Source organism: Molothrus aeneus, chromosome 5, assembly GCF_037042795.1.
Source record: "Molothrus aeneus isolate 106 chromosome 5, BPBGC_Maene_1.0, whole genome shotgun sequence".
Taxonomy (NCBI): domain Eukaryota; kingdom Metazoa; phylum Chordata; class Aves; order Passeriformes; family Icteridae; genus Molothrus; species Molothrus aeneus.
Genome location: NC_089650.1, coordinates 23,764,941 through 23,781,630, shown reverse-complemented (window position 1 = coordinate 23,781,630; position 16,690 = coordinate 23,764,941). Strand labels below are relative to the sequence as shown.

Genomic DNA, 16,690 nt, shown 5'->3' with positions numbered 1-16,690 from the left:
CCATGGCCAGTTATTACTAAAATCTTCAGAGACAAGACTAGAAGTTGTGAATTAAAAGCATTTAATCTTTCTACTCTTAGTCAATGGTAGCTTTGCACAAAACTTGTAAATTAAGCAAAATTATAATCGGGTTTATTTATACTCTGCTTTTTAATTAGTAAATTGAAATTATTCCAGATTAATATTATAACTAAAAATTGGAACTAAAATACCTAAATATTAAAAACTATTCCAAAATCATGATACAGTGATTTTTTAAAAAAAAGAACGAGAACTACTGCTTCCTACAGAACTATGCTCATGTCCCTAGTCCCACATTCTCCCATATATGGCCTGCAGTATTTCTTACTGGGCAAGAAGGAGTTCTGTGTGATAAAACTGGACTGACCTGGGTGAAAATGCACTAGCTGACTGGCTGATTGCAGCCAGAATACATAAAAGACAGATTTTGCCTATTTCTTTCAGGGCAGGTATTAATTAGGGCCTTTAGCCTCTATCCAGCTCCCTATTTTCATGAAAGTCACAGAAAGGTAATTGGTACTGCTATCCCTCTTCCAAAGTTGGTTTAAATTATCTGAAATTAGATTGTCAGTGAATGGCAGACAGATGGATGGGAAGCACGATCAAGTACTATTTCTCTCCTTTAGTAACAGATTACAGAATAGACAAGCTAAAGCCAGCTAGCATGTTTTACATTATTTATACCTTGTAAGAGGAAATAAGGAATGTGGGATCATGACCTTATTATTTTAACAAGTAAAACATATTTTAAAATTATTTGCTACTTAATTTCAGAACAGACATTTCTATTGCACAGTTGGCTTCACAATCCTGCTAATCTCAAAGGAGCTATTTATCTTCACATACCACATATGTGTTAAGCACCCCAATGGGAAATACTATAGGAACTACAGCATTTGTTCACTATTACTATGAAGATCATAACCTGACATGCATCAGGAAGCTTCATTCTCTCACGAATAAAAATTCTCCCAGTGAACATGTTAAAGAAAAAAAAAGAACATGTTAAAAAAAGACAAAAAACCCAACAAACAACGTGAACAAACAAACAAAAAAAACACTACTAAGCAAAATAACACCACAACTCACACAACAAAACCAAGGACAGGTTCAGTTATTTGCCAGTAGTCAATTACATTCACTCTGGATGATTACTGAAGGTAGAAGTCAGGTTTGGTTCTACAGGAGGTTCATGAAAGACACCACACTCAGGACATGCCCTGTTTTAGTGGCTGTGGTGAGGAAATGGTGAATTGGAACATAAAATGAAAGCACATGCTCACAAGTGACTGCTACAGTGTATGAAAGCTGTGTTAGAAGACAAATGGAAGAGCAGTACATTTGTGACCCTTGAAAGAGGCTTCCAAATGTGAAACCATTGGTAGATGCACTCATTAGGGAAGATAAAGTAAATTCTATTTTTAACCCAAATGCAAACAATACCTGCAGAGTATTTCAACATATTAAGTATTTTTGTTTTACTTGATTATGCAATGGATAAGGTCAGATAAATTAAAAATATTTAAGATCAAACAATGCAGTACATTGTAATCCATTAGTGACCTGCCCTTTCTGAGAATACAGTTCCTTGCTTTTCTATATGACATGGATTACAGTGTATGTAAATCAAGATAGGTGATTCATGGTAGGAAAAAAACCCATACTTGATATCAATAACTTCCTTAAATTTTTTTCTACTTTGTAAGTTTGTATGAATGTTAATATTAAAGAGAAATTCAGTACAGCTTTTGCATTCACAGAGTACATGTATTTACTTTTAGCCTTTGGAGATGGAGGAACTTCTGGAGACAAAACGCAAGACTGATGTTCTGCACATTCCAGTGGGCATTCCTCTGAAATGCTTGCATTTCCTGTTTCCATATATTCTGCAAGTTAAAGATACAAATACACTTAAAAGCCTGAATTAAGAGGGTTTACTTCAATTGAAAGTATATTTGCTACTGCATTTTTCATAAAAGACTTTTCAAATTTTCATGCTACAACCCTGTAATAATTATTAATCATAACAACATTATTATGAATATTAATATTGTCATCGGCAAACATTAATATCACAACCCTGTAATAATAATTATTCATAAACACTGCTGCAAGGCAGTCATTTGTTGAAAGTACTGTAAAACACTAAAATGGCCAATGCTTCAATCTGTGGAAACAGCTACAGAAATCTCATTGTAAGGGTAATCAGTTGAGACTATCCCTGTGTTTTTCTTGCCTCCTTGAAATATCAACATGACTGTTCTATTACATTATTACAGTTAAAAGACACTTTTATTCTAAGTTTGTGGAGACTTTTTTGTCAAGATATTCAGGATGTTCAAAATCCATACAAGCATTGATATAAGAAAGCCAAATACTCTGCTTGCAGCACAGATACAGTACATGAGGAAAAACAAAAAGCATCCCTGAAAATTTAGTTAAAAATAGCAGTCTAAAAAGCAGTGTGCTGAAATTTCTGGTTTTTCTCCTTAGAACTTCCCTTGCCCCATGTTCACAACAATGTTTATAAAAACAGAAAAATGAAATAATGAATGTGCTAAACTTCAATTTCATTACTGTTCTTTTCTTATAAATATCTACATGATTTTCCTGTGCTTTTCTACACAAGCTACTTCAATGGAAGACCAAAACATTAATGAATTGCAGTGCAATACTAAATATGAAATTAATTTCTGCAATAGTGGCACTTTTTTTTCCAACAGAGTAACTGGTTCTCAATTTGGGCAGTTATTCTGCATCTGCATTTTCTTGAGTTTATGAAATTGTTTAAATAATTTCATTGTGATACCAATAATAGCATATGTTGCAACACACAGAGCACCAAAGTACAATAACGTCTTTCAGAAATACCACACTGAAGGACTAAGGAGTTTCTGGGAAGTGAAATCTCCCTGATTTAATTTCTACAGTCTATAAATGCACTTGTTAAGCTTGCTGTTACTCATGATTAAATAACAAATCCCAAAACCCAAATACAATCTGTGATAAAATAGACATCTGAGAAATTGAAATTGGAAATGGCATAGAACAGCAAGCATTTTCAAAATGCCTTGCAGATTGTTGGGTTGTTTTGGTTTTTTTAAATGGCATGATTTGAAAATGCCATACAAGTTTAATGACTGGCAGTGGTCCCTGGCATTATCTGTCATAAATTTCATCATATGAAAATTTTGTGCTTGTGTGGGTCTGAAAGCAAAGATAAACTGTAGGAGACTATGAGAAAACTAACACCATGACAAAATGCTCTGGAATGTTTTCCAGCTCTGTCAGAGATAGTATTTGTCAAGTTAACGTGTAAGATGGGGATAAGATAAAAAGGAAGCCATACCCAAAGAAAACTAAAAGAAAAAGAAATTCATGAATGAAAAATGTTTGCTTGGTAATTATGCAACTGTCCAAAAGGAAATGTAATTCTATCGGGTGAATGTTACAATTATTAGATTATTACATCTTTAATTAGCAGAGGAAATGAAGGAGATATTGTGAAGAACTCTAACCTTGTTCTCACATAATCATACAAGTCTGTGGTTTTAAATCAATTCTCTATTTTTGCTCTTTGTCAGTCCAAACTTCCAGACCAATTAACTTACCTCCTGGAGGCTAGTTCTGAAGAGGAAATCCCAGGTTCAACATAAGTCTTAAATACTTTAAAAACCACAGAGTTCCTTCCAGAAAACCTTTACAGTTGGCTCTCACAAGGTATGGTAGAAAAGGCTTACAACAGGCTGGCTGCCTTACCAATGTTTTGAGGGTACAACCCTTGAGACTTTGGGCTTTTGTGGGACTACTACTCCTAACTTGGTTTATACTATTGAAAATTCAGATAGAAATGAGAAAAAGACAGAGCCTCAGTTTAAAGAGGCTTATAGTCCAGGTAAATGTATACTTACCCATAATACTGTCAGAGAAAGAGATGCAGAACAGGTGATCTGTATTAAGAACGAAAGAAAAAGCACAGAAAAGCACCAGATGCTTTCACCAGCAGCTGCATTTTAATCACCTGCAGCTGGCTATGAATCCATCTGCAAATCCTGCCCAAACTTACTGCTGGGTGCTTGAGGGTGGATCAGGGTGGATCATTTTTCTCAAGGCAAAAAGAGAATTCAGAACAAAGCTAAGCTTAGTGACTTGTACCACTTCATGACCAGAACAGTGTCCCTATCTGTGGTTTCACACAACTTTAGAGGAAAACCCATCATTCCTACCACAGGGGAGAGTAAAGGCTGTTTAGGACACAACCTGTCAAATTCATAATGGGAAGAATGGACCATTTTACTTCTTCACCTTACCCAGAATGAACTTTACAGCTCAGTGTAAAGAGAGGACTACTGCACTTAATACTAAGAGGTCAAAAACTTGGTCTGTTTAGTAGGATAGTTTTCTTTAGTTACCAGATTTTGTCAAAGCCCCACTCAACCTAAATTGGGTGCTGTGCACAAAAAATAATACCATACAAATGGTCACACAGCAGTGGAAATAAGAACAGTGGGGAATATAACTCAAGCAGGGAACAAGCTCTGGGAAGTTCAAACAGTCGGAACTCCAGCTTTCTTAGTTTCTGTAATACCAGTTAGGCCAATGCCAAAGAGATGGGAAAGTAGGAACATATAAGCAGAGAAAAACAGCTGCCTCTCCAGCATGAAGAGAGCATGGCCCAGCTCAGCTAGAGCTGCTCCTGAACTTCCAAGGAATATAAAAGCACAACTTGCTTTAACTTCAGCTCCTCTTAGATCCTAATTTCTAATTGAGGTGGTAGGGTTAGGAGTTTTGCTTTCTTTACAAACATTGGCTCTTAGAGTAATGGTTATATTCACCTCAGAAAACTTTTTATTTTAATGGAAAATAAAAACCAATTAATTAATACTTATTTTCCTTTAAGTATAAGCTGGTTTCTTTTTTTTATATACCCTATTTCAGCCATGCCATGTGGTAGATTCATATAGAATTCTTTCTAGAACTATTCTTCCCTAGGAAGACCAAAAGGCTCCTTAAAACTTTAAAAAAACCAAAAAGGCCAAATTTGACCAGAATATAAATATGAACACTCACCTTTTTAAGCAGAAGACTCTCCAAGTAACTAGATCAGAGAAATAAAACTTACAGAAACCAGTCCCCTCCATAGCCAATATCCCTGTGGAGGTGCTTACACCTCCTTCACATCTTCCTGAGGGGTGGCAATCTTCGAAAAAACCTCTGCCCTCCCTAAGATCTTCCAGAACCTGTCTGGGAATTCTACAGCTCTGTCAAGTCCTGGCCCAGCCAGGAAACTCTCAAAAAGCTCCTCCCAAAACAGCTCACTTGCCCCCCATGGTAAAGAACCCACCTGAGGCTTTGTGACCCAACTCCTTTTCTCTTTAAAGCAGCTGCAGTAGCAGGAAACTGACTGGGAACTACCATGGGCAGGTGTGCTAAGGTGACAGACAAGCTGGGATGGAGGCTGGTTCACTTCAGTCTCCTAAATTTCAGAGGACAATTTCTAAATGATCCATGTTAAACTGAATCCCAGAGAAAGCCGAAATCAATAGATGTTTTTGTGCATGTGTTCAGGGAAGATAATAGAAACAGGCACTGAAGTACTCCTATGACTGTGAGATAGGTAAGGTTGCAGCTAAACTTTCAGTCACAACAGTAGTTAAATTCATGAAAGCAGTCAATGCTCCACAGCCTTTGCACAAGAGCCTACAGAAGTTGAAAAGGCCCCAGAAAAACAAAACAAAATTAACCCATAAACAAAACAAAAATAAAAACAAAACCAAAACAATGAAGGAGAATTGAGATCTCAATTGTTTTCATCCCATGCAGCTGTAATTAAATCCTTGACTGAAAACCTATTCCATTCTTCCACCCTTGACTGAGGCTGGCCTTCTGCACTCAACAGAATGCAAGATCTTCTTGTCCACAGAAAGAGGAAAGAGAGAGTGAGATTAAAAAAAAAAAAAAAGCCAGTGCTAATGTCACCAAAGCTATTTAAGCAGAGAGGAACAGAAAGGAGTTCTGTTTCTGCAGCTGCTTATGTATTTTCCATTTATGAATAATTTGGTAACAGGTACAATGTTAGGTTCCTAAGCAGCTTCAGCAGAATAGAGGAATGCATTTTCCACTGCATCTCCCTCCATACTGTCTGTGCAGCAGCGTTTACTGGGGCTCCTGCCATTTTTCATCTGTTTATCTACTATCTTCTTTGTTTCATAATAACGAGAATTCTGCTTCCAGAAATAGTAAAAGAGAAAGATTCTAATAGAGAGCATAGTGGGCTGTGCAGAGAGAGTTGAAAGACTGTGCAGCTCGCACCTGCGTCACGTTCACATGTGCTGAAACTAAAACACAGCTGGTTGGTTTAATTTTAGGCCTACTAGCCTTGGCAACATCCCTTTTATCTCCAATGCCTAATTATAAAAGCCCTAAGTGCCAGTACTGTTAACTGCTTCAGCACTGAGTGCTGTTGTTCCACTGCACCCATGAAATGCATCCAGTAGCTTGGTCTTGCTTGGCACAGAATCCTAATTCTCTGCTCTTCCAGTACCATAGTACTTATATATCTATTTATTCCTTACTACATTAAGAATCTAAACCCTAATAAGCATTTGGAGTTCAACGCTACTCAGATCTGATGAAGACACAGAAAATGATGTGACATTTACAAAAAACATAGAAAAAAAACCTGAACTGTAATTTCTATTAATTCAAACTATAATTAACAGGACGTAAAAAAAACATTTAGGTCTTCTATAGCTTACTCAGCCTTTTTCCTGCTGCTCATTAAAGTGATCTTTTAATTTATTTTCCTTCTATCAGATAATGTGCCAACACCTCAAAAAAGGCGGCAGACTTTGCAAACACACACACACACACACACAAAAACTTTTGCAGGAACTTCCATTGCTCTTTTCTCAGGATAGTGAGAAAAGATGTAAAATAAAGACCACAAGAATGCTAGGATCACTTCTAAAACCTTACAAGCAAAAGGCCTTGTTTCTTTAAACCTACAATCTGTAAAAAGTAGTGGTCTAAATACTCTTTAAAAGAGGGAGAACAATTTCTATCCACAATTCTTAAATTCTGGGAGGGCGTTTACTCACAGGTGGCTACCAGCCCTACTGGGTCTAGTATTAGCTCATGGGATTTAGTGTTACTACCTCCATTAACTGCTTCCAAAACCAGAAATTTCTTTTATCTCCTTCAAGGAGTTTCTTATAAATATCCTCAAAGCCAACTGATTTTCTTTCTAAACATTTCTTCCAACTCTCTTATCCCTCTGCATAACAGGTCCACCAGTAATACCAGTCACATAATTTCCTTGCCCATTTCTGCCAGCCTGTTCATATGCATCCTTTAGTCTTTGTTTTAGATTTTGAAAGCTAATGTTTTATGGCAGGGACAAATACTATGCTATGTTAATACTATAAACTGTAAAGTGACACTCAGAACAGTGCAAGTGGGAACCAGAAAAAATTAATGACAATGCTTGGTGATAATATCTTAGTCTATCCTTGCAACAAGGTGAAAGAACAAATCAATCCCACTTTGTCTACATAAAGCACAAAATTAGCAAGAAACTTAAAAAATTTGGCCAGTAATTGTCTGACATCATTAATTGAATTTCTATTTCCTATATGTCTACGTGAAAGAGCCATGTAAGCTGCTCTAGATGACCATCTGAAGACAGCAGCCTTAACAGGAATGTATTTGGAAGCCACTAAATCTCTCTTGGCAATTGCCCTTTCTTAGCATGGAATTAATTATGCACTGAAGTCAAACTCAATTATAGTACATTCAGGATTCCAAAAATTCTAGTGCTTCACTGATTTTCCAGCTACAATAGGATAAATTCCCACACCTTAGTGAAGACTATAGTCAGTTGTCTTTTAGAGATGGGTAGGTCAACTGCATCATCAGTAGTGCAAGTACTGAACCTTATTTTTTCAACTTCAGCTCATGCTTTGATGGATAAAGATTCAGTGAACGTTTTGCTGATGAAAAAGAATATATGTAAGTTCCCCAAAAGAATATATGTGAATTCTGAAGGAGCTCCTCAGGTTGTCTTAGGAGTCAGAATGGCATCTTTGTAACTATTTTTCATTCTTGCACATCACTTCTGATTACAGGCAGAGAGCAAAAATAAACAGCTGCTCATTACAAGACAGTTTCATCACACTAATAAGAGCTGAAACTACTAAGCAGTCATTTTTATACTTCAAGGCACACTTTTGAAAAAGACTGCATGTCAAAGCAACAAAAAGGATTGAAATTAATAGACTTCTTTTTCTGTGTGTGTGGTAAAGACTGAGGGCAGCTACTGATCCATCAACATGAGAAACCCATGAGAGGGAGTGTGGTGCTTATTACTCATATAGCAAAAAAACGTTCATCAGTAGGGTTAGAGACTGCAAGGTTATCACAATAAGGATAAAATGGAATAATAAAGAGGTAGTTAAAATTAAAATTAGTTTAGTTGGTGATGGGATTTTATGATGAATCTTAAATCAGTACCTGAAGGATGATTGATTTGGATGTCTAAGAAAGTGGGAGCTCTGACTGACCATTTTCCTGCCACTGAAGAAGTTCCAGGATGACATTAACTCTCTTTTCCTCTACATGGTACCATGTTCATGCTGCAGCTCTGTGAGGACTTAAAGGTTGAAGTTTGAGTCTGACTCAAATTAGAAACTCCCTTCTGCTGACAGGGGAAGCCCTGTGTCCCCCACACATCTCTTCCTTCCCACTTTTCAATGCACATTACTGTCAGTTACCTGGGACAGAGGTAACTTGGAGACCTGAATCACACAGGAGGCAAGCTAATTAAAACTGTAGAAAGTATAGTTCTATGTTTTTAATATTATTTTATATATATCATACATATATATTTTGTATTCTACCAGTTTGTGAACTGTATCAAGTCACTTTGAAGTCTCATGTAAATGGGGAATATGTAAGGGAACTGTGTAGGTGGAAGTAGAGGAGGAGGAAGGGGGAAAGTGAGGGAAAAGGCAAAAGAAAATAGAAGGGAGAGAGGGAGACCTCAAGGCAATCTGTTAACTGGTTCAGGTCTAACATGAATCTGCTCCTTACAGGAACACCTGTCCTAGAGCTCGCAAAATTTTCATTATACTTACATTGTATCTTCAGTCCATCATCTTACTAGAAAACTTTATGGAAGCTGGTCAATTCTTTGATGTAGTTTGGAAGTAATTCAGAAAAGAAATGACACAGTATGGCTACATGACCTCATTTTCTCTAAGAAATGTTCTTAGAAAATACAGTTATGAGGGAGCCTGTCATGTGTAGAACCAACACTGAACTGATTAAAATGGCTTATTTAATGGTGAGAATAATCAATACAAATCAAGATGCAGCACTGATACCCGCAGGGACCTCCTGTCAAATGCACTTAATGAAAGGCTAAGCTGAAAACACAGGGAACAAATTCCATAGACAAGAAGAAATGACGTTTAACACTGAATTATGTTGTAGTTCATGTTTCATCACTCTATAGCCATCTTCTAGAGTAGAAGATTGAAGTAAACAATGAACTTCCATCAACCTTACACCAGGAACGTACAATGGGGAAGGAGAACAAATCCATGTACAAAAAACTTATTATTTCTCCTACAATAACAAGAAATACTGCCTGGTTTATATTTTTTTTCATTTAAGAAAAATGAAAAACAATAATGAAATGAAAAATTGTCATAATCTTTCAGTCATTTAGTTGCTACAAATCAAGCATTTCAATTGTAGGTTATCATTACAATTTAATAGAACTGCTACTGAAATATTACAATATGTTGTGGTGTAATGAAGAATGTTAAAAGACTAAGTATAAGAGACACACCATGGTAATGTCAGTGGCCTGCAAAAAAGAAAGGGTTTACTCTGAAATTCAGATATTGGATAACTTATTTTTGTTCAACTAGACTTTTTAAATCAAAAGATTGCTCCTTTGTGTAATGAAACATTTAAAGATTAGAAATCAAAATATACAATAATATTTCTCTATTGTATCTAACAAATGTGTAATTGAATATGCCTTACCTTGAAGTAGAGCTGCAATTTGGAGAGACTGCTGAGATGGATGCTCTTTAAGTATATCCAAAACTGTTCTACCCAAACTGTCCTTTATGTTGGTATCAATTCCTGAAAAAGAAATGGATCTGTGGTGGAATATTTAACCCTAAATGCTTTGGATTATAAATGTGTTATATCAGACTGAGTTATCTGACAAATTGAAAGCAAATGGTTTTACAACTGCATTACAGCTGAAGTAGCTTTTTCTGTTTAAAGCTCAAGTAGCCCAAAATTCACCTACTGACATAGATGGTTTTTATGTTTCTGCATATCATGGGGATATAAAGTAACCAAATTTGGGATTATTTTAACAGATTGTTCCTAAAGAACAACCATCCTGAAAAGGATATTTTGTAAAATCAAGAAATTCTCTGAATGTTTTTCCTACATTTCTCTCCAAACTACTATAATTCATTGGGAACTTGAATGAATGTGCTTTGGGAGCAAGACTGAAAAAGTTTTTATCTACATGTTAATAAAGTTGTACTTCATGGCAACATTTTCAAAACTCATGCCATGAATAGACTGAAATATCCATGTGTAGAATACAGGCACTATGAACAGCCACAGGATTTCCTCACAGACCATCCATACTGGTAACAAACTAATGGTTGGGCTTAAACTGTGATTTAAGTTTGAGGCCTGCCCTGGACCAGGACCTGTTGTACTGGGTACTGCATAACTCTACCTTTGCCTTGTAGGTGCTTCCTTGGAAATTTTGCCTTATGGTAGAATGCTAAAGTTGTTTTTCAGTTTAGATGTGCTTTCATAAAAAGATATGAAATGTCCTAGCAAACAAAGTGAAATTCTTCTCAGGACACTAGAGAAAAATAGAGGAAGCGGGATTTAAAAGGACATTCTGAAAGCATCCAGAAAAGGCTGCAGTTTCCTAACCCTATGGACATTTTCCTAATTTGTTTTGTGATAAACACAAAATTTTTTCACTGAAAACAAAACCAAAATATTACTGGGCTATTTTAGCAGTGGCAGTTGACTTTCAGAGGCCAGACATACCAACTCACATCTTTCCTTTGTAGCAGCTACTTATAACATCTTCTGACTCTTTTTTAAGCAGAACTAGAAAAGAAGGGATTGTTAGGTACAAAAGGCAGAAGGTGGGGAGTGTTGCAGAAGTGCAGAGCATTTGGGGTTGAAGGTTCACAGTGAAGATTCTACTCCACTGTCTTGACAATTATATGCTGGTAGAGGCTGTAACATGTATTAATCTGAAAAAGTTGGGCTTTTGCTGTGGTCTAAAGGGCTTCCTATGCTTGTGTGATGTTCTCCAGTCCTTCCTTTTTTAGGAAATAAAAAGGCCTTTTCAAGGGCAGGTAAAGATCCCTTTCAGCCTCCTTCTTTTTCATCCAAACAGAGAAGTAACTTGGAAGGACCATTTTTTTTCTGAAAACAGGTTTGAGGTCAGGGATACACTGACCTCAATTGAGATTGGGATTCAGATGAAGAGCTGTTGAGATTTAGATGAAGAGCTGTGATTAGGATATACCTTCTTTTGCAATATCTATGTAACACCGCAAGAACTGATAATAAAGACCATTGAGATCCCTCACTGTAATGCAAGTTCATGAATCTGCAAGAAATTATTTCTAAGAATTTTCATTCTCATTGGTCTTATCATTTACCTGAGAAGACAGTTGTCTAGATAAGTAATTTACCTACAACAATTCTGAAACTTATTATGCACTAGATGGGTTGTTTGGACTTTATATCCCTGTTCTTCTTTTCTTTCAGGACAAATGCAATTCTCAGAGATACAGTGTCTTCCCCTCTCTTTGCAGGCACTCAGTTTATCCAGGAAATGAAGAAGCAAGCAGAATGGTGGGTATGCTAGGAATAGCTAACTGAAGGAAATAAATGTGAACATGAATCTTCTGGTGTCTACATCAAAGAATATTCTTGGCTGCCTTTCAGAGTGAATAACAAAATTTTATGTAGCCATTTTGTTCTCATAATACATTTATTCTCAGAATACAGTGACATACACTGAGTCATATATGGAATTTCTGAGTCTGAACATCACCTTTGTTCTCTGTGTATAGCAATTTCTTATTCTAAAACACTGTTTTAATGAGAAGTACATGTGATTAGATTCGCAAAGGCTGATAAAGATAACAGTAATTTGTATGACCAAAATTTAAGGACACACCAAATTAGGAAAATTAAGGGTATTTGCTCAGTGTTTCCTGTAAATCAGATTTACCTGTTTCAAGCAAAATGCGTACTACCTCCACCTTTCCAAATAGGGCTGCTTCATGTAGGGCACTCCCTTTTTCTGTCTAGAAAAGAAATATTGTGACATTTAAATACCAATTAATTTTTCTGTAAAGAACACACTTGGAAAATAAATATTTTTTCCCTTCTATTTTACTTATACATTAAAAAAAACATGGAACATGCAAGAATAAATACTAGAATACAAGATTTTTTTTTATTATTGTTCAAGACAAACCAAAAGTGCTATCAGTTCTACTGTAAAATTAATAACTATATAAGAAACTATAGTAGGAATGGAATACAGCTTCCTTTTAACAAGTCTGAGTTTGTGAAAAATTTCTAAACTCCCATTACAGGCAGTGAAAATCTAGTCAGCACCATCAGTGGAACACGCCTCTTCAGCAGAGTCAGACAGTTTACATTTGGACATCTACAAATAGATATTTTAGTGTGAAACTGGATCACACCCTAGAAGGTCAATTCAGTTACATGTGAGAGATGCCCTAGGACATCCTGGGATCCAGCTGCTGGTCCAGTTGATGTTCACATTTGATCTGCCTCACATCTGCCCCATACAGATGCCTTGGATACCCTAAGGCACCCCCAACAGCTTTAGATGCCTATGCTCATGTCATTTGAATTCTAACTTAGCTGTCTGTGAACTTGATTTTGCAGATTTTTTTGACACAAAATTCTTTGTGAGCAGACTTTTGCTCAAATAAAATTTATAGTACTGAAAAGCACACTATCTCTCTTAACAAGCTAGTTTTCTTTATATTTTATACTGCTGTTACTGAAAAATCTGAACAGAATCACATTCCATCCAATAGCATTAGCTAGAGCACTACTAGATCTCACTATCTGACTTACCTCCTTTTTTTGATGGTAAATTAAATTTTGAAATTTATCTGTGACAAATATTAAAGATTTTGCTGCTTGAATTTGTTTTTTCTGTACTTTACCCAGTCATACTTACTATGGTAGAAAGAGCTTAAAGATACACACATACAAAACCCAATTCTGAAATAAAATAGAAATTCATTATTAATTAGTTGTGTCGGAATGCATCAGAGTTACAGCAATGCAATGACAGGATATTTAGAAGTAATCAGAGATCTTGAGATAGGATGTGAGTACACTGTAAGTGTACATATGTCCTACTACTGCTTAGTACATGGAGGTAAAAAGTAGAGCATGCCCAATGACATCTACCTCCTGCACACCATTTATACTAACAGCATAAAAGAGAGAAGGAAGTCAGTAAGAGAATATACATATGAAACACCTATCTCAAAACAACTTCTAATATTTCCATTTTCAGAAGCAATCCAGTTGAAAATTCCCAGGTTTATTTGGAACAAGAAGACTAAATATGCAGATTTACTTAGAGATGGTCTCAGAATTCTTTACTCAAACAATATCTTCAGGATATTTCCAATTAGTGCAATTGACTTCAAAATGGGATAACTCTGCAATGACAGTGCAACCACAGAGCTACACACAGAGATTAATGTGCAGCTCAGAAATTTCTGGGAATGAGAAAAGTTCTCAGAAAAGTCACTGATAGTTATAGCTCTGATTACTGAATGAAAGAGGCTTGACATCAGCAATCTTGAAAAAAGCCTATTATTCTCCTGGTGTCATATTGCATTTCCTTTGGATTGGTCACTTACTGGCATGACTATTAGGTGGCTCTGGTACTACTAAGATAAAGTTCTCTGTCATCAAGGAGGAGTGTTAACAGCAGGTCAAGGGAGGTAGCTCCCCTTCTGCTCACTACTGGGGGCTCCACACCAGTTCAGTTCTGGGCTCCCCAGCACAAGATGGAGATGGAGCTACTAGAGAGAGCCACGAATTGTTAAGAGACAGGAGCATCTCTTCTATGAGAAATGGCAGAGAGAGCTGGGACAGTTTAACCTAGACAAATGAAGGCTTACAGTGGATCTCATCAATGTGTACAAATATCTGAAGGGAGGGTATAAAGAAGTCTAAGCCAGGCTTGGTCATGTCCAGTGACAGAAGAAATAATGGGGGAAAACTGAAACACAGTAGGTTCTGTTTGAACATATGTTTTTTTTTGTTTTTTGTTTTTGTTTTTTTGGGGTTTTTTTGTTTTTGTTTTTTTTTTTTTTGCTTTTCAGGCAACTGAGCTCTGGTACAGGTTGTCAAGGAAAGTTGTAGTTGTAGGGTCTCAGTCCTTGAAGATATTCAATTCAAAGGTTGTTTGGACATGATCCTGGGCAACTTAATCTATGGGATTCTGCTTGAAAGGGGGAGTTGGACCTGATGACCTCCAGAGTTCCCTTCCAAGCTCAAACAAGCTCTGATTCTGTCAAGGATAAGAATTAGTGATGTACACATAAACAATGAAATCCACAGAGGTTCAATTGTTGGAGGAAGCCAGAGCACTAAATTTTATTTCTAAAAGATTGAACCACAAAGATGAAAACCAGTTGCATCTTGACTAAAATTGTAAATATCATTCTGTACTAATAAGAATCCTTGTTTAATGGAAAAAATTGACTACATTAGTGACAACTGTACCATGATCTGAGACTGAGAAAGTTCTGGCATACTGAATCAACAGCTTTGAGGATGAGGAATAGGATTTATCCTCTGATTACCCAGTTAAAGGGGGAAAAGGATCCTGATATGATAATTGGCACGGGCAGCAGTCTTTCTGTTCATCAAAATTCCCCACTGGAGGAAAGGTAAGCAATATTTTCCTTGATGAAAGCACACATCTTGTAAGAAATTGAATTTAAACTAACAGGAAAAGAGGAACTTCCTGTAGATGCGTAAGGCAAACAAATCTATCTGGGGGCAACCTAAGAACCAGAAGACAGTTCTGCTATGCATAAAGGGAGTACAGGAACTTAATCCACCTTTACACATGTAATTCATAGAGTTGGAAAAGGAATCCAAACTTAAATGCCATTTTTTTCCATATATGCTTTCTTGCTTCTTAGTCTATTCTACCATAATATTTCCTGTCATATCAGAACGTGATCCTAAAATGCTTTATAGACATTCCACACTGCCCTGAATTCTAGGGCAATCTGTGCGCTATAACTCTGAGTTATCAGACAATAGTAATGAATGTCGCATCTGGGAAATGAGACATATATTATGAACAATTTGTTCAAAAGAGGAATTTAAAAGGCACACCACATAAACAGTGCAAGGATCTGTACACTACCAAAGGTGACTTCTGAACAAAAGGGGAAATATTACCATGAAACTGAACTAAAACCAATCTGAGAATATGGAGATTGAAAGCACACTTGTAAGATGCAGGCATGTAATCCTGCATAAGATGTCAGAGAGATGAATGCTGACAGAAATCTTAAAAGCCCTAGGCAGGATTTCATGGTAATGGTGAATAACTAACAAGTGAATCAGATCCCTCAACCCAAAAACTATCCAGAAGGCAGAAATGCCCTTGTTACCAGACAGTTCAGTTACAAAATTCTGCTTTAACTTAGAGGGAATGCTGCACCTCAGGATGAACAGGACCAAGAAAACTTCAGACTGGCTAAGTAGATGCATCTCTCTTTTTAGATGTACATGTGGCTTACTACTTGAAGGTAGAAGTAAGTTCAGAATGTTTTATTCTTGTGCATTAGAGCATTTACACAAATCACAAGGATTAAAAAATATAGTCGCAAAAAATTTCTATATATTATTTAAGATGTCCTAGAACTTTTAGATAGCTCTTTTTCACTTATAACAGTGTGCCTGTGCACTAATATATTCTTCTTGTCTATATCACAGCAAGTGAGCTTAAGATTTATAGACAAGTTTCACTGCTTTACTTCCTGAATCTTTCATTGCCTTGGATCATATTTTCCTGGCAAAGTAAACACTACCATTATATTTGGAAAGTCTTTCCCAGTGATACTTAATACAGAAACTGCTGGCAATTTTTCATGAACAAAGTGAGCTAAAGTCTACTTGAGTTTGCTCCAATGGATAATATATTGACACTGGCATAATTTTCTGTATATGGAATAAAGAGAACTAGAGCACAAGTTGTGCTAAACATAATAAAACAGTCCCTGCCCCTGCTTACTACTAAATACAGGTCAGCTGGACACATAAATCAAGCTAGGACAGGAGGACATTGTCAATAGGCACACCAGAACACCCAGGTCAACTTGGCATACAATTTGTAGGCTCACAGAGAAGCATCAAGGGTTTTAATAATTACATAGTTTCTTTTAATCATGTAAATATGCAAGAGCTTGTAATTAGGTCATTTGTCTAGTCCTTATTCATAGGCAATTTGCTATAGTTCTGACATGGATTTCAGACAGAATCTGAAGGACAGAACGTAGCTTAGCAAATTGAT

The 16,690-nt window shown here is 36.4% G+C and overlaps 1 protein-coding gene across 2 annotated transcripts in view; it reads right to left on the bottom strand.

Moving 5' to 3' along the window:
* Nucleotides 1-16,690, bottom strand: part of ANKS1B (ankyrin repeat and sterile alpha motif domain containing 1B) — a 408,607-nt gene that overhangs the window by 330,360 nt on the left and 61,557 nt on the right. For both annotated transcript variants that reach the window (XM_066549544.1, XM_066549545.1), the window contains exons 5-7: nucleotides 12,326-12,401; nucleotides 10,075-10,176; nucleotides 1,797-1,907 (exon numbers count right to left, since the gene is read on the bottom strand). In XM_066549544.1, the coding sequence (XP_066405641.1) occupies nucleotides 1,797-1,907; nucleotides 10,075-10,176; nucleotides 12,326-12,401 (289 nt within the window). The remainder of the gene's footprint in view (nucleotides 1-1,796; nucleotides 1,908-10,074; nucleotides 10,177-12,325; nucleotides 12,402-16,690) is intronic.